The sequence below is a fragment of the Chiroxiphia lanceolata genome, chromosome 3, assembly GCF_009829145.1.
Source record: "Chiroxiphia lanceolata isolate bChiLan1 chromosome 3, bChiLan1.pri, whole genome shotgun sequence".
Classification (NCBI taxonomy): Eukaryota; Metazoa; Chordata; class Aves; order Passeriformes; family Pipridae; genus Chiroxiphia; species Chiroxiphia lanceolata.
This window is the reverse complement of record NC_045639.1, coordinates 43,356,597-43,382,577: the sequence shown is the minus strand read 5'-3', so window position 1 is coordinate 43,382,577 and position 25,981 is coordinate 43,356,597. Positions and strand designations below refer to the sequence as shown.

The 25,981-nt window shown below is 36.1% G+C and overlaps 1 protein-coding gene across 3 annotated transcripts in view; it reads right to left on the bottom strand.

Annotated features, from left to right (window-relative positions):
* WDR27 (WD repeat domain 27) overlaps nt 1–25,981 on the bottom strand; it is a 100,415-nt gene that overhangs the window by 54,629 nt on the left and 19,805 nt on the right. For 2 of the 3 annotated variants that reach the window (XM_032683846.1, XM_032683847.1), the window contains exons 16-22: nt 24,309–24,398; nt 19,988–20,109; nt 19,279–19,412; nt 17,962–18,059; nt 17,543–17,664; nt 13,574–13,671; nt 833–935 (exon numbers count right to left, since the gene is read on the bottom strand). In XM_032683846.1, the coding sequence (XP_032539737.1) occupies nt 833–935; nt 13,574–13,671; nt 17,543–17,664; nt 17,962–18,059; nt 19,279–19,412; nt 19,988–20,109; nt 24,309–24,398 (767 nt within the window). The remainder of the gene's footprint in view (nt 1–832; nt 936–13,573; nt 13,672–17,542; nt 17,665–17,961; nt 18,060–19,278; nt 19,413–19,987; nt 20,110–24,308; nt 24,399–25,981) is intronic. The other variant, XM_032683848.1, reaches the window with a different exon arrangement.

Below are 25,981 nucleotides of genomic sequence, written 5' to 3'. Positions count from 1 at the left end.
GAATTTGACCAGAAACTGTATCATGTTTTGATGACTCACATAGAAATACCTAGAAGAAAGTTAAAACTTCCCTACCCAGCTGTATTGAAAGGCTGTGTTTGCAACAAAATCAATTCAACTTTGGTTTCAAATGCCTATAGTACAAGTTAGCAATCATCTATCTCTTAACAAACACTGTGGAAAACATTCTGCCAACAATGTAGGCACAACTGAATTAAAATTAGGTGCATACTCAAAAAGGTAGCAATACACATTTACTCAGGATTCTTTTCTAAGTGTAATAATTTAAAGATGGTTGACATTGAAAAGAGAACCTGTCTGGGGAGCAAACACACACCAAGGGTGTGGAAAGTTCTAATTCCAGTTGAATGACTTCTCATTTTGTATTCAGCTGACTGGTTCCTAAGATACCCATGAAAAAAGATTTACCACCCTGTATTTGGGAGCTTAAGTAAATTAATATGTAGTTGCTACATGGCTCCTAGTGGTCAGATATGTATAAAACAGATAAAGCTGTGCTACAGGAATGTGCTACATTCTCCTCATCTTTGATGACACATGACAATTCAGAGTCAAGCATTATGAAAACCTGTAGAAAGAAGCTTTTAACAATTACTTTGAGCACTAAGATGTAGCTGTGCAGGGCTTTTTCAGTCAAAAAGATCATGAATCATATGTAACTGCTACATATGAATTAATTACATGAAAGTATCATAGACCTCAGTTTCACACATTAAAATGAATCCTAGAAACACACTTAAAAAGACTCTTTTACATAGAATATGAGTAGTTCCTATAGTTTAGGAGGAAAATAAGCAAAAGCATTACTTACATATTTGTCATCTGATCCACTGGCTATAAACCGTCCACAAGGAGACACTGCAATTCCGCATGGATAGCAGCGGCTACTGTGCCCTTCAAAACGACGTTCACACCTACAGAGAAATTTCAGTGTTGTCAACACTAAGTAAAAATTACATTTTTTACTGCCATTTTCATGACATCCCACTGAAATCTCATCCATTTTCCTTAGTCTACAAATTGACTAAGGCAAATTCACAAATTAAGTTTTAAATATCTCTGCAGTAGGTTTTGAAAAAAACTGAAAGACATTAAAGAACATTAATGACTAAAAATAAAAAGAACACACAAAACTACCCCAGGACACTTAGTGCCATGGTCTAGCAACTGTGGTGGTAGTGGATCAAGGGTTGGACTTGATGATCTCAGAGGTCCTTTCCAACCCATCTGATTCTATGATTCTATGATTCTATGACAATGACCAAACCCATGCTTTGGCCTTGTTTATTTTACAGAGGTAGAAACAGTAATTAGAAATTAGGAGCTGTAATGCCTATCATTAAGCTACCCTAGGTAGCCATCTCAGAAGGGAAAGCTGAACTCCTGCATTAAGAGGAAGCTGTTGTAGAAGTCTGCTCAGTAAAGATTTAGAAATCTTCCTCAAGTAATTTATATCAAATGAAGATATGGTATGTGGAATCATAACATAAATATTTCTTGCTTTTCTTACAGCCAAATCTGGATATTTAAACTTTGTTTTATTTTATATGGTAATTCAAGAAAGGCAATATCAAACTGACATTCCAAACTGATAAATCTAGCTATATCTAGCCTATAACTGTAAATAAATTCTTACCTATCTGCATTAATACAGTCTAAAGGAAGGAATGCATTTAAATCTAATACAAAGAATTAATTTCCTGCTTTTCATGCTAATATTGCAAGAAGCATTGTGGAGTAGGTTTTTGGTAGCTGAGCACACGTGGACCATTTAATAATAAAAATGTTTTTAATGAGATGAAGATTAATATCCATCTAAAAGAAATACATGGTTGTAAAGAAATGTGATAGCTTTGCAGCTGATACAAAATTAAGGGGAAAAAAAGTACTATTTAGAGTTTCTTCAGTATTAAAATACATTTTAGTACAAGTTTCAATCCCATTCAGAACTGTCATTTACACATGTAGACCTCATTTCAGAGGTTTATTTTTATACCCATGAGGTATCATTTCAAAACAGACTTATAATAACATGTGTTCTTCTTTTGCCTTTATTATGAATGTTGTCAACCTACCTTTTTGTTACAAAACAAATTCACATACTTCATAATAATGCAGCTGTCACATATTCTTTTTTTTTTAACGTATGCTAGGTCCAGGAACAAATTTTGAATACTAAACTCTCCTGCCAACATCTGTGATATACACTTTTTCCTGGCCAGTGAAAGCACAGAAGCTATGTAAATTCAATTGACTGAACCCACATGCAGAAAGCTCTATATTTTTACACCACATTGTTCTGTTGTAGACACACATGTATGTGTAAGAATGCACTAAATTCCAAGTTGGTTTCATTCACCCAGATGAAACAGGCATAATTAAACAAAAACATTACTTTGTGACTGATCCACCTGCTATTACTTACTAAAGCATAAAAGAAACACTTTTGAACGTGTGAAAATACAAAATTTTACAGAGCCTAACTCCAAACCTTATAGTATGTATATGGCTGAATTTCTGTATAACAAAGCTACTGATATTAAGAGACATTTTGAGCATATAGTAACCACACTTTTCATGTCAAACTAGTTCTACCCTAAAACTGCTGTAAACAACCCAATTTAAGAGTACATTACAGTTAAAGAAAAGCAACTTATAAAGGCAGTCAATTACTGTGACTGAGATGTAAAAACATTTTTCAACTTCAGTTTTCTCTCATGAATATTCAGAGACTTTCAATAAGCAATGGCCACATTGTGAATTTGGACTATTGAATAACCTGCCTCTGTTCAAGTTCCCTATTGACAGTAAAGGGGAATACTAGCTAACTCAGTCTCCTTTCATATCCAGCATTCTAACATATATAATTCCAAAGGTTAGGCAATGGAGGACACATCATAGAACATATATTTGATTTATACTTTCAAAAAACTTTACTTTTTGGGAAGTAACCTGAAAGAAAACATGAAGGGCAGCCTATGCCTCCCATGCCGCAGCTTTCACAGAATCACATAATGACTGAGGTTGGAAGGCATCTCTGGAGGTCACCTTGTCCAGCTACTCTGCTCACCTACAGTCAGTTGCCAATGACCGTGTCTGGATGGGTTTTGAATATCTTCAAGGTGTGAAACTCCACAACCTCACTGGGAAACCTGTGCAAGAGCTCGGTCACTGGAAATGGTTTCCAGAGTTACTTGTTCTGTCACCTTTCCAGGGATCAAGGTCTCTCAGTTCCCTTGGATCTCCTTCATGCCATTTTTGAAGATGGGAGTGACATTTACTTTCCGTCAGTCTTCAGGCACCTCTCTTGATCATCATGATCTTTCCAAGATAACTGACAGTGGCCTGACAATGACATCAGCCATCGGAGAGCTGAAGGAAGACCTTAAAGAGGACAGAGCTAGACTCTTTCCAGTGCTGCTCAGTGATAGGAAAAGAGGCAATGGGCAAAAACTGAAATACAAGAGGTTCTTTATGAACACTAGGAGACACTTGTTTACTTCCCCACTTTTTTGTGAGGGTGAATGAGCATTGGCACAGGCTGCCAGAGGAGGTTGTGGTGTCTCCTTCCTTGGATATATTCAAGAGTCATTTGGACATAATGCTGGGCAACTGACTCCAGGTGACTCTGCTTGAAGTAGGGTGGATGGACAAGGTGACTTCCAAAGGCGCCTTCCAACCACAATCATGATGCAATACTGTGATTAACTGCAAAGGCACTATTGTAACTTTGAGGACATCTTTCTTTCAAATATCCTAGACAGACAGAAATAAAACATAAGCCTGATATGTCTGCTGTTCCCCTTTATGGTCAGATGTGGCATTGCAAGATTTTGCCCTCAGTTAGGCTCCTATCAAATATTATTCATTGCGTAGAGTAAATCTCTCCCAAAAATCAGCCTTAATCATGTTTTTTCTTGTCTCAGACAGAGTCCCAGTTGCACTGCTTACAAATTTCAGGGAGGTTTTTCTTTCCTTCTGAGTGCCTTCTAATAGAAAATTTGAAGAAAAAGTTTCTTTTTAATCTTATACTTGTAAGATATATCAGAATCCTATGAAAGACATTTCCTCCTGAGAAAAATAAACAAAATTCATATATCCATTGTCCTTCCTGATCGTGTCTTCAGGATGAGTATTCTTCCTTAATAAAGCACTGGTCATCTGGACTACTTCTAAGTCTTTAAGACCTCATTCTCAGGGGCTGTAAAAGATAACTTCATCAATGGGGTGTTTCTGCTTCACAGAAGAGTCTACTAAAAAAATGCTGCAAACCACTTCCTTTCAAAAGAATTTGACTCCTCTATATTTGTGACCAATAACTCAATTGCTTCACTTATAAATGGATACATAAAACTAACAGTATTCCAAGGCTTTCACTGATCTTTTCTCTGCTATACCACAGCAGTATAAAGCAATGTCTGAGTCATAGGACAGTGCCTCTTTCCTTGTGCTAGTACAGCCACAGTAATAACCCATACCCTGGATTCTATTCTCTTCATGGTTTTCCTGTTCAACTTTTCCTTTATATCAGGATATATGTTCTATTACAAGTTTAGCTACTTCCCCACCCCCTCAAAATCCCATTCTAAAAAGACATTAAAAAAAATTATTCTAATTAAACTTTCCACAGAGTTCAGTAGAATCTTTGTTATGCAATCTATTAGCTCCAGATAACTCCAAGTATCACAGCAATGGAAAAAAATGGACAAAAAAATCCTAGAATAAATAGATAGATGCTATGTGTATTCTTTTAGGGGTTTTCTTTTTTCAGGCTTTTTTATCCTTTTTTTTTTTTTTAAGTAGCAACAGGTGGTGATCAAAATTATTTTGGATATTGCAGGCTTTATGTGGCCAGCTGGCATGCTGTCCAGCCTCCTAAGAATGCTTTTCTGGTCAGAGTTTTTCAGAGGTTACCATGACAAACATCTGGTAATTGCATGGGACAGCAAACAGCCAAGTTTTCCCTATGTTCTCCATTGTACATCTTTTAGTCTACATTCCAAAATATGTATCTTTTTATGTTGCAAAAAAACCTTGGAGAATATTAGAAAAAAATGAAATATATTATCTGTCTTTATAAGCAAAAGATGCTGGAATGGTGTGTGTCTTCATGAATAAGGGGATACTTTCATAAATAAGTCTATTTAATTCTACATGATTTGTTTAAAAAAAAAAAACTGCAAACCAACATTGCCTTTTTTTTTTTTTCTAACCCCTTCTCCCTGTACTCTGTTACTTGTTCCCAGTGCTCTGGTATTTGCTTAGAGACCCTTCAGTACCAACAGATCCACTGAGGTTCTGCAGAATCCAAGTATAACTTGACAGTAGCAGTAGCTACCTTAGATGTACTATACATATGGGTTTCATTTTAAACACAAACAAAATCCTTCAAGTGGGAGCTCAGCATATTTTCACCCTAGCCTCCAGCAGCGACTACATGTTGCCCATCCTCTATACTTTCATGCATCTCCACTCTCAAACTTGGAGGAACTCCAGCCACTGCTTTATCCCTCAGAATCCATATAACTAGACACAAAGGCTCCAAGGAAAAAAAGTACGATAAATCATGAGATCCTCACATTCAGAAGAAACCAAGTAATCAAATTCTGAGTATGTGTATATGTGTATTTTGTTTAGGATGATGTCAAGCAGTTAGTTCACAGTGGAGATGCAAACTAAAAAGTATCTCAAAACTGAAGTATCTCATTCAAACCGCAATTCTGACCCTAAGGCTCTCAAAGTGCAATTGTGAGAAAATGTATAAGTTCCATGTGGCTGTGGGAATTCTTCTAAAATATGTTGCACAGGATCATAATACTAGTTGGAGATTTTACCTTAATGTCTAAAACTATCTTTTATACAATTGGCTAATCCTTTCAGAGGCTGAAAGAAGGTGAAACTGATTTTCCCTGGGATCATACATCAAAGCATTATCAGGTAGCTGAGTATTCTGCAGAAGCAATTCAGTTTGTGCAAGTAGTCCAGTAGTCCTCAAATTTTCACTGAGGTCCAATACACAACCAATGCCTTTCTTTTTTTTTTTTTTTTTTCAGAAATTGATGAGAAATGGCTACTTCAGCAGCAAACAGCATTAGAGCAGCTGAACTTCTGTTTCTCAACTGATCAGAGCGTGAGTCAGAGCAGGCTGTTCCTGTCACTTAAGATGTTAGTGTGGCAGGAGTTGGGATCTACTCCTAACACCTTGTCCCTGCTATTCTCATTACCTTCAATATTCTACAGTAATCAAAAGTTGTCTAGCAGCTATCACATCTACCTCCTCACACCTACCATGGCAGCATCCTAGACCTCTAAACTGGACTGTACTAACTTTTCCCTGCTTTCCCCATTTCTGAGTAGATAACAAGCACATCTGACAGCACAGCACAGCTGTCCCATTCCTGCCTTCTAAATTAATTTTCAATTTCATCTGTTATTGTCCATCTTGCTCTCTTATTCAATACTACATCAGTTCCCCCAGTAAGTTTTCCATACCTATATTTCTATGGCAAGTAAAGAACAAATGATAATTTCATAGAGTCACAAACTGACATCATGGCTGAGGTTGGCAGGCAGCTCTGGAGGTCATCTTATACAACCTCACTGACCACATAGAGCCACTGTGGCTTCACCAATGCTAAAGAGAGGGGAGCCATCACCTCCCACAGTCTGCTGGCAACAGTCTTCCTGATGCAGCCCAGGACATCATTAGCTTTCTTGGCCACAAAGGCACATTTTCTAGCTGATGTTCCTCTTGGTGGCCTTTTCTGCAAAGCTGTTTTCCATCTAGTTGCCCCCCCTTAGCATATATTGGTGCCTGGGGGTTGCATTTGGTGCCAGGGGTACTTTGCACTTCCCCTTGCTGAACTTCATGAGGCTCCTGTCAGCCCAGTTCTACAGACTGTTGAGGCCATTGTAGATGGCAGCACAACCCTCCACTGTATCAGACACTCCTCCTAGTTTTGTGTCACCAGCAAACTTGATTTACTCTGCTTTATCATTCAGATAGTTAATTTAGATGCTGAACAGGACTGAAACCAGTACTGATCCCTGGAGTACGCTGCTAATTACTGGCCTCCAACTAGACTTCACGTGAGTTATCATCACCCAGTGAGGTTCCCATTCGGACAGTTTTCACCCCTTCTGTAACAGGGAAAGTTCGGAAGGATGCTGAAACTGAAACCATACACTGTTGAAAGCTCAACAAAAAACAATATTTATTACCAAGAGGTGGCCAACAAAATGAGAAACCCAAGAGAGAGGAAGGAGAAAAATAAGCCCTCAGTACAATTTCCCCAGTCACCCAGGTGTTGCTTATGAAGTTATCTTACTGACCCAGAATTCCTAGAATTATCCGTAGCAGAACCTGCATTCTCAGAGAGTCGGCAGGCTCACAAGATAATGGGCGTCCCCGCAAAAGGCAACGTTGTCCTTTGATGTGACGCTTACAGCCCCCCCCAAATGAGCTCTCTGCTTTTTATACAATTAATTGGTGACATCTACCTGGGCAGGTGAGGCCAGCACCACCCAGCTAGAGGCCTTCAGTCCCACCCCCTGTTACGCAAGTGGCATCTCTTGTGCACATGCGTGGGTACCCTGAAATTCCTCCCACACTTGCGCAGGGGGTCTTTTCTAAATGAGTCTGGGAGCGTACTTCATCCTCCTCCTCTTCACTTTCTTCTTCAAATGCCCTTGGAGGACAGTCAACCAATCATGAGGTACCAAGTAATTCAGTTTATACACGATGCTTGCTTCAGGGATGAAGTTCTCATTTATCAGTGCTTGTTTTCTCATAACTTGGCAGGAAAAGAACAAACTTTCACAAGTGGCTGGGCCAAACACAAACCAAAGCAGCAGTATCTAATTGAGCACAAATACTCCTTGTCACTGTCTGCTTCTGCAGTCCATACTTCATCAGCTTCTCTATGAGAATCTTATGGGAGACAGTGTGAAAAGCCTTACTGAAGTCACAGTAGACAATATCCACTGCTCTCCCCTCACCGACCAAGCCAGTAATTTTATAATAGATGTTTATTGAACTAGTCAATCATGACTTGTTGAATCCATGCTGTAGATTTATCCAAGATAAATGCACTGTCATTTATGCTCCTGGAAACTGTTTCCACAATTAATTGCTCCATCATCTTCCCACGGATTGAGGTGACACTGACTAGCCTATAGTTCTGTGGGTCCTCCTTCTTGCCCTTTCTGAAGGGCCTTTTCATCAGAAGTTTATAGAAACTATGTCTTCTTGGTTAGCTAGAGATAGGAATGATTATTGAATGGATACTGTAAGGCAACATATAAAACCCCTAAGCTGCAGTCATAAAGACAACTTGTGCCTTGTTTCATCTCATATTCTGCCAAAAGCTGAATTTTTAAGATTAAGAAGTCTGCTTTTGATGCAAGTGTTCATCCTTCAAATGAAAGGCAATAGCTGATAAGACCAGAGTATTTTTTTGGTGTTGTAGGACATGAAGAGACCTGAGCAGCTCTTCACCCACCCAAAATATTTTTCTCTCTCTCTTACTATCCCTTTCAGAAGTGGAAGAAATTCAAGTTAGGAGCATTGCTTAGAACATTAAGCAGCTTTTGGATTCCAATTGACTACATGGATCACATGTTTGATAATCACCAGGAACAACTTAGCAGGTTTTTTTTTCTGAGCAGAAACAAGATAAAAGCATTCATCCATGTGCTTTTTGCAGACCTATGTACATTGTGTGAAAAATAAATATAATGGTGACTATACCTCTCAGAGTGCAGCAAGAGCGGGGCTGCTACAGGGGAAAATTGCTGCAAAGAGAAAATGAGTGAGAAGCCAGTGGTGGTCATGGTACAGTGTCATCACTGACCAGGGCACTGTCCCACTGTATTTGAACAGGGTAGGCAAAGTAGTGTGCTGGTAACACTGACAGTACCAGCAGAAGTGAGATGATGAACAAGATCCAGAGTCCATCCCAGTAGTCCAGTCAGGAGCAGCAGGAGATGTAGTCAGATACAGGGTTGGGGGTAATGCTGCTACATGGGTCCGTTGGAGACAGAACTCAAAGCAAACTAACTAGAAGGTAGGTCAATATCTATGCAGGAAACAAGGCTAGAGGCAGGACTTGAGACAGGTACACTGACAACATAGGATCTTGGAACATCCTGAATTGGAAGGGACATTAAGTCCAACTCCTGGCCCTGCACAGGATCATCCCCAAGAGTCACACCATGTGCCTGAGAGCATTGTCTAAATGCTTCTTGCACTCTGGCAGGTTGGTGCCGTGACCACTTCCCTGGGGAACCTGTTCCAGTGCCCACCACCCTCTGGGTGAAGAACCTTTTTCTAATATCCAACCTAAACCTCCCCTGATACAACTTCAGGTCATTCCCTTGAGTCCTGTCACTGGTCACCATAGAGAAGAGACCAGTGTCTGCCCCTCCTCTTCCTTTCACAAGGAAGTTGAAGACTACAATGAGGTCTCCCCTCAGTCTCCTCTTCTCCAGGCTGAAAAGACCAAGTGACCTCAGCCTCTCTTCATACAGCTTCCCCTCAAGGCTCTTCACCATCTTCGTTGCCCTCCTTTGGATGTTCTCTAAGAACTTAATATCTTTCTTACATTACAGTGCCCAAAACTGCCACAATATTCAAGGTGAGGCCACACCAATGCAGAGCAGAGCAGGACAATCCCCTCCCTCAACCCACTGGCGATGCTTTGCCTGATGCACCCCAGGACACAGTTGGCCCTCCTGGATGCTGACTCATATTCGACTTCCCATCAACCAGGACGCCCAGGTCCCTTTCCGTGGCATTGCTCTCCAATTACTGGCACAAAGAAAGATGAAGTTTTACTGTATTATGGCTTTAGCCATAATTTACTGATGAGCAAGGAAGAGTCACATCAGTGCCTAAAAGCTTTACAGAAGATCTGAAATCCACCTTGGGGAGGAAATGTTTACACTACTTCACATTCTGGAACCTCTCTTTAGGAAAGCAACTCTTTGGAATGAATCATGCAAGGAAAGCTGCAGAAATCTGGACTCACCGTTTTTCTCAATATCAGCCATTCATGAAGATATGGGTATTTATGAAGCTTTGCTAGTGAATGTAAGCTGGTGCTACTAAGTGTTTAGTCAATATTCTAAACGCATTTAATAAAGTGAAAAGGGCAACATTTTGAATTTATAGTTTCTTCCTAATGTAACAAATGAAAGAAATTTCCTTTCTTCTGGACATTTAATACACAGAGTTATCTAATCTACAAGTGGGAGGAAGTGAGAAATTGAATGGATCCAGATTGGTAAAGCAGGATTAAAAATCGTCATATGAAATAAGATTCTACAATATTTCATCACAAAGAACACTTCAACTCCTTCAAAAAATGTAAGAATACATTAACCTTTTGTACCTCCTACACATAAAATGTTTGCCTGAGTCTTTCTTGGGAATCCTGAAGCTGGTAATCAGATTCCACGCAGTCTAACCCCTGTGTTCACTGCTTTCACAAGAAAAAGCAATTTTACTTCTTCTGCAAGCAGCCATTCTTTTAGAAAGATAGACTTAAACTGCTCTTCAAAATGTCTTGGAAGTTGGTCAAAGGTCATTATCTTACCCTAAAGCATGTATTCATAAGGCCTCATAGTTCATTATCCTAACCTGGAAGAACAGTAGCCATAATTGGTTCTTCTTCCCCAAAAAAAACTATTCCTCTTGCTTCTTTATTCCTAAGTCTTCTTTGTAGATTGTCTGGAGCTTTTCTTCTCTTAGCTATAGTTATAAACAAGGAGCATGCAGGAGAAGTATAAAAATATTCAAAAGATTCAGATGAAACTTTACAAACCCATGCATTTCAAAGCAAATGAATCAGGACTTTGAGTAAATCCAAAAGCCACTGGCAGTGTCCAAGATTCCCTCATTTATTGGCAAGATGACCGGGCTGTGTGAGGTTGGCTGGCAACATCAGAAAGTTAAAATGCCTTTTCTTGTACCACCTTCAGAGGAACCCATAAGACTTTCTGGCACTCTCTGAAGCAATTTTGAAATGCCTCCAGACCATCAATAGTGAAAGAGACAGACAGATTCACAGCTTTATCCAGAAAAGATGATGAAAATTGAAGTTGCAAAATACTCTCACCAACTTTAGGAACAAAAGAAAAGATAAGTTAAATGAATTTTCAATGGGAAAAAAAATGTAGTTTGATAACAGAGACTGAACAGAAAAATTCTTGTGGATTCAGAACAAAAATATCAATATATTCAAAACTTATTAAGCTGTAGACCAGGTTAATATGTCTGAAGATTTAATCTAAGCAAAGATCAAAAAAGAACCTGAGCATCCTGCTACGACTCCTCAGTCAATTGTGAGAAAAGGAATGCATGTTATAAAAATAAAAAAAGGAACAATCCTCAAAGAAACTGAATAAAATAACCCCTAAGAGTCCTAGGGAAATTGTGCAGAGTTAATCTGCAAATTATTTCCCATGCTTTCAACAACAGTTTGAAAAGCACTGTATTGGAGGGTTTTTCTTCCCCCTATTTAATCAGAAATTGGTACTTTACCATATTATCACATAAAATAACAATGGATAGACTTCTTAAGGGGAAGAAGCAGATTAAATAAAAGCAAAATTTTCACTGTGGATGTCTAGGGTAGATATGTAGAACAAAATTAACAGACAGTAAAGGTGAGATCTTGCAGATAGTGTTACTATCCACAAGACTGCAAACACTATAATGAGAAGGTGGACTTACCTTTGCTATATTTCAAGAACACTGGACAAAGATTTCACTAAAGGGACCCTATTCTGGCAAACCCGAAGCAGAAACAGAGAGGTCGTTCCAGAGGAGCCATTTAAAACACAGTTGCTGATGCACCAACTTTACAAGTCAACAGTTTTAAGAGATTAAAGGTGCTGGCCCACCATAAGATTGTTTAGGAACTAATCTCTCCTGTAAGTACTCAACAGTGCAAGGGATGGACTGGATTTGATTGGACAAGACCTATGAACCGAAAAAATAAGCAAAAGTGTTCAGTCTGAGTAACTATAGTAGATCTAACACTTGAGCAGAGACTTGTTCCAAGTTCAGATAGAGCTTTCCAAACTCAGACATTTTAAATTTATTTATGTGAAAAACACCTGGTGAATGCATAGGAAAAATTGAAGAGTTTCCCTCATGAGAACTCAAGAAGAGATTTCAAAATATAGAACACTCAGTCTCTGGTCTGAGCAATGACAGAAAATTTCATTTTAAAAAATTGTTTGGTTTTTTTTTTCTTGAAAGTTGCTAGTAATGATTCATTTTCTCTATTTCTTCTCCACAACAGTTAATACCATTGATCACTGTCTAATGTGTGACAAATACACGCATATACATAATACCTAATAAGCACTCTTAAAATGTCTGTTGTTAAGGACTTGAATTACTTTTTTGAAGTTTGGTTAATAGAACACAGCAGACACTAGAATACACTGACTTAGCCAAATTAAATATAGAGCAATAACATACATAAATTAGTCCCTTCCCAAGGCATATTCATTTAATTGGTTGTCCAGATTTTACACTTTAACTATTTTATCATTCACCTACCTTACTTATACTAGTATTTAGAAACAAAGAGATAGATAAGTGATCTGTGAAAAGCTTGCTACTGTTTCATTACTCTTCAGCAACACAGTTTGAGCAGTTTATTAGAAAAACATAAGAAGGTAACAGATTCCAATCCCCAGCAGTCTCTAGTTTCATTACTCTCTGGTATTCAGTGCAACTAATACAGAAATGCTCTTGGAAAGAACATACATGCCCCCTGCAGATTTAACATATTCTTACCATAGAAAGATAGAAATAAATTAAAGGCTCATTCAGCACTGCCCAGATAGAAAATTCAGTACTAGAAAAATTATATTACATCTTTCAATAAATATAGGTTTACATTCACAGAAAACAAATATGAAATTATTCTTCAGAGCTTTAACATCCTCCTGTTCAAACCCCCCTTCTTTTACACATAATTCTTTTAGCCTGCACAAGCCCCAAGTATTTATTTTCATGAGCAATGTTCCCTCCCTGACATGCTATTCCTTTGTCCCACAGCTTTCCCCAGCATAATACTGCCAAGTGTTCAGAAATTCTGAGCTTATGATAATGTATTATGCAAATTTATAGCACTACATACATGATTTGTAGTAATATTGTTACAATCGCATTTATATTTTAAAAGACGGACCATAAATTTTACCTTTTTTAGCGGTAATGACATGCTGGTTTGGAAATACCATTAGCATTCAGTTCAGTATACTATTATAGACACACAATTAGATCTACAAAGGTAAGTTAACATGGGTGATAAATTTTAAATATTTAGTGGCTTCCACATATTATAACTATAACTGAGAAATGAGCATTCTGTTTGGTCTCTTAAAATTAGTAAATTTCAATCAGCCTTTCATTCTTTTCTTAAAGGTCTGACTGTAGACCTTATTCCACATCCAGGTTTCTACTGGTATATCACAGCAAGTATGACAAGATAAACCATGGCTTTTTATTCCAAGGTACCTAATTCATTCCTACCTCAGTGTTCTTAAATCCCACAGTTTGATGCCATCACCTGCAGCTGTGGTCATGAAAAGGTTGTAAGCTTCAGGTTGCTGAGTGCTGAAGGATGATCCCTGTAAAATAGTAAATCAGTTTCAGGTAAGTATTCTCATGGTGTTTTATAGATAGTTTTACAATTTATAGAATCATAGAAGATCTTGAGTTGGAATAGATCTATAGGGATCATGGAAGCCAACTCCCTGCTCCCTGCAGAACTACATCATATGACTAAGAGCATCGTCCAGATGCTCCTTGAACTCTTACAGGCTTTGTGCCAGGACCACTTCCCTGAGGAGTCTGGTCCAGTGACCAACCATGCTCTCAGTGAAGAATTCAGTCCACTTAAGAAATAAACAGTAAATGTTTGTTAGGTTATGTGAAAATAGCTTGTTTGCACATACACAAAGGAGTGAAGAGGAAAGTTGGTATGTGGAGGAAGTCCCATAACCCAGTCAGAGAAATGGAACACTGCCTCGACTCCTCTCAGCACTGTCCCAGGACAGCCATAAGCCCTTTGGTCCAAGGGTGACACCCACCATAATGAAAGAAAGGGAGAGGCTCTCTGGGTCATCTGGGGATTACTAAATATCAGGGCATGGGATCCATGATGTAACATAGGGGAAGATCTTTTTGTGATTGCACAAGACATTACGGGAAGTTTAGGGGAGGAAATAAGGGCAGTGAAAAGGGAGGGATCAAAGATTAGTTCAACAATTAACTATAAGACATGTTTAGTCCTGAGCTAAGTGGGCACGCTTTCCATTGACTTCAGTATCAACCGCATTTATTCATAACAGGACTAATTTTGGATTTGTTCATTTAAAATCATTAAATCCAGTCTAAAACCTATGATTTTTTAACATCCACGTTGGCAAATCCCAGCCATTTTGCTGGCTACAAACATCTTTCTCCAGGGAACTAAATATAAACAGTTGAAACTTTTTCTTTCTTTTCCTTACCATTCACATTCTTGATTTGGCTGAATACATCACAGAAACCCCAAGGTAATTTCCCGCAATCACTGTTTGACTGCCAGGAATCTTCTATTTGTTATGAAAGCTGGTGTATAGCTTGCTCTAACAGATGAATTAAAATGCACTGTGCAACAGACTTCCCAACAAAGTCTACACATTCTCACATTTAGCTGTGTATAACTATAAAAAAAAAAGAGTAATGCAAAAGACAAAGACAATAGTTGTCCAAAGGATAGCATTCATTAAAAGTTACAGAGCACCCTTTCTTCTTGTGTTTTTGGAACTTTTACTCACCACCCCTCGCTTCAGCCAGCAATGATCACAGAGCTAAATATGAAAACTTCTACAGACGCATACGCATTTACTTTGGGCACTACTCCTTTACTGCAGAATACACTAACTAATGAACTAGGTAAGAAGTGTAATACATTTGTTCCTTCCCTGCCCTGACACCATTTTCTCAGTAATACACTTTACCAATACATAGCTATACTTGTATCTTCAAAATACATATGCTACTGAATATCGATTATAGAAGACAAGAAAATATGTACTAGTTGGGATAATATAAAAGCTGAATTTTATTTATCACTTTGTGTTTTTATAGTCCCTTAATTTATGATAATCTATTATTTAGGAGAATCTGATAACAAAAGTAGCATATTCCACACACTCTTGAAACTATATTCTTTCATTCTGATAGACAAATCACTTGCCTCTGCCCCATCATCTTGCTTATCCACTACTGTAATCCCTTCTCAGCTTCTCTCTAGACTAACTACATGGTAACTTCCACATAAAATTTGGCCTCAAGGACATGGTTCAACAGAATCCCTACTTCTTTCACTAATTCCATATGAGCACCATTCATGTCATCCAAATAATCCAGCTGGCTCATGCTAAAGGCACTGATCAATAGATGTCTCAGAAAGCACTCCATATCTTCCGGGCAAGCACATACCTTTAGACAGCATTGTAACTATGGTTAGGAAGAAGTTAACTAACTGAAATTTCTGAGTTGCCTATTAATTTTTTCAGACTTCATATCAGGTGCATTTCCTAACTAATGAACCAATGAATTTTGAAATAAAAGGGTCTGAGCAGAAAACTGAAAACTTGCTGTTTCTGTGAAAATTAATATAAATGTGCTAGTAGAGCATAATACCATCCAAATGTTTGTGGTTCGCAACGACAGAGTCCTGTCCAGAAAATATTTTTTGCAGCATTATAAATGTATTATTAACACTAAAGCCATGAATCTTTGTGGCCTGATCTCAAATTGCCATCTATTTCTGTATCTCAGATGTTCCTAAACTCTATGACGGGAACATGATTTTGATATTTCAATCAATGCCTTTTACCATGTCTCTTAAAAGTTAGTATGCAAAGCAATGGAATGATATAACAAGCTTAATCAAGTACACTGCAGGCTGAGATGAATTTTACACACTGGCAATTCTTGCAATCGATAGAATAGATCAAAGGGACAATTTAAAATCAAAGTAATTACAATGCATGTTATAGGTACTTGCTTACAGCTGCCTCTGTCCAAAACCAAAAATAACGGAATGTCATGCTGAACTCCCAGGTTTCTAGGATATCCTATGTACTTAATAATTTGCTAATAGGTTTCTCCCACACTTAATTGGAACATACCTTCCCTAATGTAGAATATATATATGTGTATTTATGTGTGTGTGTGTATATATATATATATATGTATATATATATATACTGCAATTACTAATGAGTATTCAGTCCACAGGAAGAAATTAGGAATAGTCCAAAGAAAAGCCTTCATAAATTTTGGGGTGTAGACACTAAATCTTTAGCATCAATTGTTTCACTCCACAGATCTGCTTCTACGGCATCAACTCTTACCATTAGCTAACCTTAGATTCCAATGGGGTTCAGACTTTAAACAGGATGTAGTTTGCACACAGCATTCTGCATGTTTTTATAAGTTTATAATATATTTTAGCATATCATCTTAATGAAAATGCAGAGTTATGTTTACTCTAATAGCTTTAAACTATCCAATGTAATAAAATAATGGTGTTTAATTTTCCTTTTGACTTATCTAAAGTATTAATTTTATATAATGAAAAAAAAAAAAAGAGAACCTTGATATACCATTTTCCCTCAAAATGATCAATTTTCTTTGCTATACCACATACCTCTTGGTTTTTTTCCCAAGTGAATACTTGCCTGCAGCCTTAAAGTTTTTCTTGATTAAATAATCTGAAGGCACTAAGCTGACCAAGCAAAAAGAAAAGCCAGAACCTTAAGCCTATATGTGTTACAAACAGTACTGAAATAGTTAGCACAATTTTAAGTGTTTTTCCAGATCGCATCTATAAGGAAAACCCACAAAGAGTTCTACAACAGTAATAATAAGGAACAGTTTTAAATCCACAGAAGCAAGGACTTTCCAACTGGGAGAGAAGAACCACATTCAACCAGACCTAAAACAGTAGGCATTCCAGAATGTATGGTACCATAAAAACTCCAAACACTCAAATCAATCTTTAAGGAAAAAAAAGAGCAAGGATGAGAGGGTTTTAGCCATCTATTTCATTGCAATACTGAGAAATTTTTTTTGTTGCTGTTTCTGAAGTTTCAGAATAAATCAGACAATGTCAGATTGAACTTTAGAGGAGAACAGTTACATAAGGAAAAGTTTTTGCTGAACTATGGTATTACAGTCTAGCAAAAGTAAGGCAAAGGGTAATAAACACTTCTCTAATAGCAAGCTTGCTCAGTCATTCTCACTGCTCTCTCCTTTACGCTAGAGAACAAATGAAATCTGAATGCCTTTATCACACAGACTTTATCACACAGACTCCTGTCCTTTCCCACTCTCCCCAACATATAAAAAAAAACTATTACTATCTGTTATATTTTTACCCTCTAATTTTTTTGTTCATGGTGTTGTAGTGGTACTACAAATAAAATTCAATAAAGTATATACCTTATTTTGGTAGATCTGATGGACTGATCTAGTATGAACTTCTGGTATCACTGCTGTGCTGCAGCCTGCATTGAGGTCAAAAACTTCCAGTGCTCGGTTACTGCCAGCTGTAAGTACAATATCTGTTCAGATCTCTGTGTTAAAGTTAAACTGATCTAAAGGAACAAAAGCACATAGATAGACAAAAATAAAGATAAATATATAATATCAAAACTCTGTTGTATTTATTGCCCTATGAGCAGCACCAAAAATCTTAAAGCACTAAAAATTTATATCCAAGGAGGAAGTTCAACATCACAAAAAATTACAGCTTTTTTACTGTAATAGAAAAGGAGTAGTAAATAACCAGATGCTACTTACTGATGTCCATGTCATTAAGTCCAAAGAACTACAAAGAAAATACAAAATACAAAGGATACAAGAGTAAAAATCATTTACTGCTGAAAGGCTGGTAATCTCCACTGTTGAAGCCATGGGGAATTTCTGTACCAGTTTGCAAACACTCTTCTGTTTGTATCTGCAAAGAATATCAAATGAATGCTAGTGTTAATTAAATAAGTTAGGATTTGTGGTGACCAGTAAACTCCCACTGGAATCCCAAAGAAAATCAAAACGCTTTCTTTCATTATTAGAAATTAAAGCCACAGATCTTTTGACTTATTGTTGAACTCTATTAAAAAACTTGGTAACCAAAATTATTTAGATGAAAAGAAACATGATATTCATATACATACGACTGATCTTCCATCAACATGAAACACTAAAATAATCCCATATGTATACTGAAAATGTTGAACAGAAAAAAAAATCTATGAAGTACCTATGTTCAACAAGCAGTCCACTAGCTTCAGTATAGCATTTAATGTGCTAATCATAGGGCAATCAGAAAGAAAACGAGGAGCAAACAGTGAGGAAAGAATAATTTCCACTTAGGCAGGAACAGAACCAGGGGCTGATCACATACTACCAAAGAAATTTTGCTTCCCAAAATACACAGAACTCTTTAAGGTTCTGTGGGTTATCTGCCTAGGTAGAATTTCACACAGAAAGAAAAAAAGCCAACAGTAAACTGAAATTCATAATGCATTTGCTACATGTCCTATACATGTTCAATTCAAGTCAATTAAAATTAAGCCAGGCATTGTGGACACACTGAACTGGACACTACATAAGTTCTTGTCTCTTAGAGATTAAAGTTTATATAGTAATTTAGGTTACCTTTTTATTGCTTTAGTAATACCTCCATAAACTAAGAATTAACAGGCAACACAGAAAATACGTAATCAGGTTATGGAAGAAAGATACTATGTGTTTCTGTCTGACCATTTAACATTTCAGTGAAATTTCACCTACCAGGTTCATGCCTAAATCCAGGAAAGCACTCCTACTCAAAAACATATTTAAGCTTGCACTCAGTATGCTTTTCTGTTCAGCAACAACACTACCAAGGAAATAGACCAGTTTTTCCCATCTAAGGATCCAACCCAATACTGTTTAATACCATGAACAGATAGGACATGCCATTCACAATATCAACTAAGACTTCAGTGCTGTAGCCCTAATTCTTTTTGTCCTTCCACTCAGAACAAAGATATTTTGCAATTAGCTTCGACAGTTTGTTCGATTTTTTTTCTTCTGTAATACTTTTGCCCCCCAGCCCACATCACCATCAACAAAATTCCAGATCAAACAGTACAAGTACTTTCATTTGTCTGTTAAAGAGAAATTGTACTCACCGTTTGAGGTCATCCTTGGTTGTGTCTAGATGGAAATTTAATAGATGAAATTCAGCTCCACAACACAGCAATATAAATGTATCTAAAAAATAAAACTGCGCAAAGCGTACAGTCTTATCGAAGTTTTCTTTACCCTGAAATGAACAGGAATTTATTAAGAATGGATTCAAACACAACAAATATTTTTTGTCTGAGATTCCTGGTGTTAAGGCAGAGACTCCCTGTTATCCTGATCAAAGGCCAAGAGTTTAATGTACTGTAGTGATCCTTCCTATTTTTGACATCTATTAATCTAAAAATAGTTTTCATTCTACATAAATTAGTTGGCAGTAAATTTAATAGAATCTGTAGTCAATTGAACCTAATAGAATCTAGCTTCATAATCTAAATTTCTATTTGAACTGGGGAGTAGACTACAAAGTCAAGCAGAGCTGAGCCGGTGAAAACAGAATATACAGAGCAGACAACAAAACTTTCAGACATACCTACTAGTTTTTTTCTATCAAGGCTGATTTTTTTTTTTTGTAAATTACTAAGAGAAAAACTTAATTTGAAGTTAACGGAGATCACCCAGATATTAGTTGGAGTCACCACTCAGTAGCTCTAAAAATTAGGTTGTATGTTCCTTCTATAGAGTTCTTAAAATGAAAGTAGATGAAAGTCTAAAACAGTGTCCTCTGTGTCCAAACCAGTGGAAGTTTTTAATTACCATAATTAAGGCAGGTTCCTTATTGCAGACTGGCCAGACCCTTAAAGTTCTGTCTTCTGACGCAGAAACTAACCACTTCTTGTTATGACTCCAGCCAACAGAGTTAACTGCACCATCATGACCTAAAAAAAATAATCATGAAAATATCATAAAGTTCATTTCTTGCGTTCACACATTTGTCCAGAGTTAACTGTATTAATATAATTATGTATTATAATATTATAATACATTTTAAGTATAGACTTCAAATGGTTGGATTAAAACTGTAACTGTGAATTTTTCTTCCACCAAAAAACCACAGGAAAATGTCTTTCATTAATAATCAGACAATGATAATTCTGACTTTAATTTCTCAAAGTCATTGGAAGAGCATTTTCAAGAAAGATCCTTGAAATTAAGTTTAAGTAAAGATACAGTATTACTCAAAAGAGAATCTGAGTATTATAATATAATGAAATTTTATATTAAACATGACCTGGAAATCTCTTAAGACCTTACAAATAGTTGAAATTCTTTATTTTGTTCGCTAGCCTTTTATTACTGAGCTAACTGTTTTTGTAAAAACGTAATGAACACACCACTTCAACGGCTTCTGCAGGACTGTCTCATTAGATTAAAAAATGTAACTGCTTGTTTAAAAATTATAGTTTAAAGCATTATAATGTCCAGTCAATAGATTTTTGTTATTAACTTTTGCATTTTTGCATTTTGCATCTACTAGAAAGAGACTTCATATTTGGTGTGAGATAGTTAAAAACAAGATTGTAAACTTACAAAGAAAGAACTCAAAAGCCAGAAACATTATGCGAAAGCTAAAATGATTAATCTGATCTAAAATTATATTGATGCTGATCAAAAAGGTCAAGAAAGAACATATTTCAATTAAAATTAATAAATTTTGACCCATATTATTCTAATTTGTCAGATGAAGTTTGATGAATTTCATCTAGCCTTAAAACATTCAAAGTTCTTCTGCTGCCCCCTTGTGTACATTTTCTCTTTAATCAACTGAAGTTTTATATTAAAAAAATAGATTGCTTTAAATTGTAGGAAGGTTATTCAATTTATCTCAGTGATTGAGATCTTCCATGATCACATATGTCTATAAAAAGGCTTATAAATGAGATATTTTAGTTCCCAGTTACCAAACACCTGTAGAATTTTCACCAGAGAACTGTATAGGTAGTGTATAAATACATATATAAGTACTATACTTGTTTTATTCACAAGACAAAGATTTATTTAGAGGCTTTGGTTTTTTAAAAACACCACCACAACAAAATATACAAAACAGGTTTCCAAAGTGGCAAGGAACATGAGAAACTTTAGGAAAATCTGAGGTTTGGAAAATTGGAAGAGCCACACAAAAAGCTTTATAACCTCTGCACTCCAGGCCCCCTGGTCCCAAAGCACAGTGGAGGAGATGCCAGCTGGTTTGCAAGAGCCAAGTAGGTTTCAAAACTGGCATTATTCAGGGGTCCCCAGTCCTGAAGCACATTGAGAACAGCAGCTGGTTTTGTAAAAAGAGTTCTTCAAAAAGGCCATGCTGACTGTAACTCTTCACAGTTGGTCAACATTAACTTAACTTACGGGACACAGACACCTGAAGAGCCACCACTGAAAAGGAATGCAACACTACTTAAAACCATAACTGAGCACTTCAGGGAACAAAGTTGAATAAAATAGGCTTATAGAAAAAAATTCTGTTGTTATACCACTCCTTTCTGGTGCTGCATTATAAAAATATGATTTTTAATATGCAGCTATATTCAGATGCTAATGCTGCCTTGAAATTGATTTTTTTTACCAGAACTGACATAATTGCCATTTCTTGAAAAATATAGTTTTACATTACCATCAATTGCAGCTCTTAATGAGAGTAATGATCATGGGTTTTAATGAAAACACATATATTATGATAGTTTTAAACCAAGGGCACCAAAAATAAACAGGTGATTTCATGATAGTGTTAACTGCACAGAAGTGGAATATGAATTGCACTGTGTGAATGAAATAAGCAGGTAACTGATGGTTTGAGGTTCCTACTCCCCTACAGTACAGTATCTGGCAGTTTCTTATTTTATGTTGCTTTTGAAAAGAATTAGATCCACAGGTTTAATTCTTATGCTACCTAAAGAGCCTGAAGTAGAATGTGGTTTACATTGCTTTTCAGACTCTGCATCATTTAAAAAAAGACATAAGAGATTAAAGGCAACAATGGAATAAATCAGACAGTAGTGTAAAACCTAAGAAAACGAAAGAACAAAGCCACAGTCAGAAGAACAATTTAGGAATACACCAATTTTTTTTCTTTTAAAACAAGACCAAGAACTAACTCAGCATCTTAACTACTGGCACCAGAAAAATATTCTCTGTAGAAGCATGAAGTTTGATGAAGCTTATTTTACTCTTCTCATCAGAAGTTGGTCTGAATTTGCAGAGTACTGCAGTATTTTAGAGAGTTTTGAATGTTGGAAGCACCCTATAAAATCATCATATTTAATTTTATTTTATGGAAAGACAAATCCTTCTGTCAATAATGTGTCAAAACCTAACGACTGTATTCTTCATGATTTACAAGAAAGTGAGAAACATGAATTAAGGGGTTTTTTTCAATGTAGAAATCTCTCCATTCTAATCTTCTTTTTCTGCTTTCAAATATGTCTACTCAGAATATTTTTTCTTATTAAAGTCTATGTTTTCTGTTATTGCCAGTATTGAATCATTCCTTAGATATTATTTATTATGTAGCAAGTCTATGGAGGTGTTCATGTGATGAAATCAATGAAATCAATTAAATTAGTATCTTTCCTGGAGATGCAACAGAGGCAAAACTGAGCTATTACGAGTCCAAAATCAATGAAGCCTGCATAAAAACAATCTCCAGTGACAAAAATATCGAGAAGAAAGAGTCTTTAATGGAACTGAAATGTCACTTTCTGCAGCACATAATCTCTATACACATTCAAGTAAAACCAGCCTTGGTAGCATTTCACATAGACAGAAGCTGGATCTGCGATGCAAAGACAAACTGCAAAGAACAGATACAGAAGACATACTGCACAAGGAATAATCTTGCAACCGTAGCAATACTGTATCATTATTTTTAAAGATGAATGTAACAAATAAGGGAAGGAAATACAGAATTGTGATCTGTTTGGGTTAACTGCATTTTTTAAAAATCCTGATCTGTTAAATATATTCCAGATATATGAGGGCCTCTTTGGACAAAATTACTCCTTCTGTTTTGTTGCTTTTATTATGTAGTACTACCTACATAACAAAATTATGTCAATAAAACCTCCAAACACTACTCTTGATTGCAGATTATATAACTTGCATTATGAATTTGCTCAAATTAGAAGAAAAATTTTTTTTCAAGGTTTATGAACTTGCTATTGTTGAAGAAAAAGACCTTATTACTCTGCTCATAAATCATATTTTCATCAATTTCTTCACACAAGAAGGAGAATATCAGCGACATTGCCTCCTTAATGCCACAGTTTCTTTCACTAAATACTATGAATATTACTCAAAAAGAAAACTAGTTTCCAAAAATCAGTTTTCAGAGTTATTTATTAAAAATAATTTTCTAAAATAACTTAAAATAGTCTATTTTTAATACTTGTTAGGGTCTACAAGTAAAAAAGTCATCTTCCATTATGAACTTTCACAGAAAATTAATTCAGCAGGACTAATTTAAAGTCATAGCATTCAATGTTATTAAAACTTTAACAGACAGTTCTTGTAGAAATTTAGAAAAAATTTGGTTTTTAAGACTCGTCTAAAAATGCGTGTGTTCACACATGCACACACTTCTGCAGGTACGGATTTCTCCATAGGAATAGCCCTTCTTTTTTTAAATAATTCTTCTTTAGAAGGTTGGAGTTGCAAACCAAACACATCTTTTGCCAAGTCATCACAGTCAACTTCTTGGCTAATTACAATATACTACTCCAATATACGCATGCATAATCATCGCAATACATCACTTTTTTTGTTTCTATTTAATTATTGTACTATTCATACACAATGGACATTGCAAAATATATATATACATATATATATACATATATATATATATATAATGATAGATTACTACTTACCTCCCAAAAAGCTGAGAAATGGGAAAATCTGGTAGTCAGTTTAATTCTAAACAAAATTAAGCAATCAGAGAAATAATTCTAAACCTTGAATCATCAGTACTCTCTCTCCTTTGTTCTTCTCTAGGTGATGTAAGTGGAATCTTTTAGTTACTACGCCATTCTAGATCAAACTCAATCATACACTATATCTTTAATAATATAATTCATAAATTTACCTGAAAAAACATTATATGTATCGGTGAGATTGGAATTGAATATCAGTACAGTTTTGTCAGCCAGGCCACAAGCCAGCATCTCTCCATCCCCTATGAAGAAAAGTGTCTAATGATTTACATTTGAAAGCAACAAGGACCTAATATGCTGTTTCTTTTATTCATAAAAAATCACATGTCACGACAACAAAACACAAACCAGATATTCATTTCATATGTTTAACACGTATTTTGTATGAACAGCACAAATTCATGTTGGAGAATTCGTTGGAATTTGTATGCAATTAATTTCTTGTTTTAACACATTCCCTAAATGGTTTTCATCACAAGGCAGAAATTCACTTTTCACAAAAAGTATGCTACAAAATTTAAATGCAGAAATTTTTATCAGTCATTTAAATCTATTTTCTTACTCTCCTTTTTTATATCTTCCTGTTGAAGTTATATCACTTTTTATATATTAGAATAAAAAAAATGTATAATAGTCATTCTGGATCACTTCTTATAGATGATGAACTTCTTCCATAAAGTAATCCTAAAAACTATCCAAGTGAAGTTAGATTGTTTATTTATATTGGCAATCAGCAGAGGCACACAATGACAGGATAGACTCCCTAAGGTCTACATTAATGGCAGAGATTTGTGAAATTTACCTGTTCACTTAAAAGTTTTCATTGGAAAAAATTAAAGAGCAAATAAATGAACCAATGGGATAAAACAAGGGAAGGTGGAGCAAGAGAAGACAGCACAGAGAGAGATTAAGAAAACGAAGAACAGAATTCAAATTAATGTTACTAGGTTCACCATAAGCAGTGTTCTTAAGGAGGTGTAATCTGAGTGCCCCCTTCTTAAATCTCCAGAGAATCTTTACAAAGAGAGATGGAATAAAAGTCATGCTTGATTTCACCAACATTAGGCACTGCTATCCACTGTCCAAGTACCATCCACATAGCAGGTTCAGAATACTATATTCCACAATACATTTTTCCCCACATTATGGCAATATAAACAGATAAGAGATTCATATTTCTAATCTGAGAGTCACCTACGGAAAGTGAATTTTAAGTGAGAAACACACTGAGGTTGACATATTTGCTAAGAAGACGCATATCAGAATCCTTTTTTTTTCTGTTACCAGTGACTATATGCACCATTATACTCAACTGACAAAGAATTAGTCTTCAGTAAACACCTCACAAACACATTACTATTCACAAACTTGAAGATATGAAGTCTTCGGGGTAAAATGCAGTGCTCTTCTGCAGATTTCTCCCACTTTTCTTAAAGTTTTGACAGTATGGATTTTCAGCATAAGGGTTGATTGATAAGTATATCAGGTATGCATATAAAGTAAGCCATAGACACACACAAAGAATTAACAATATATAAACATTCTTGCGTATAGAGAATGAGAGACAGTAATTTTGCATAGAATCTTGGAGGCTTGTTTATTGGAATATCATCTCAAATCCTGAATAAAAGTTTATATCAAGAGAGCAACAAGTCTTAATTCTTAAATCTTAAGTCTTACTTAAATTTTTCCATTTAATTTCCCTTCTACTATGTTTGGAGATGCTAATAAATGTTAATTATTATGACTCATAATTTACAAAGACTACTTCAGGGATTGTTCCAAGGTGGAACTCAAAGTTGCAAATTTGTAGCTGAAAATATAT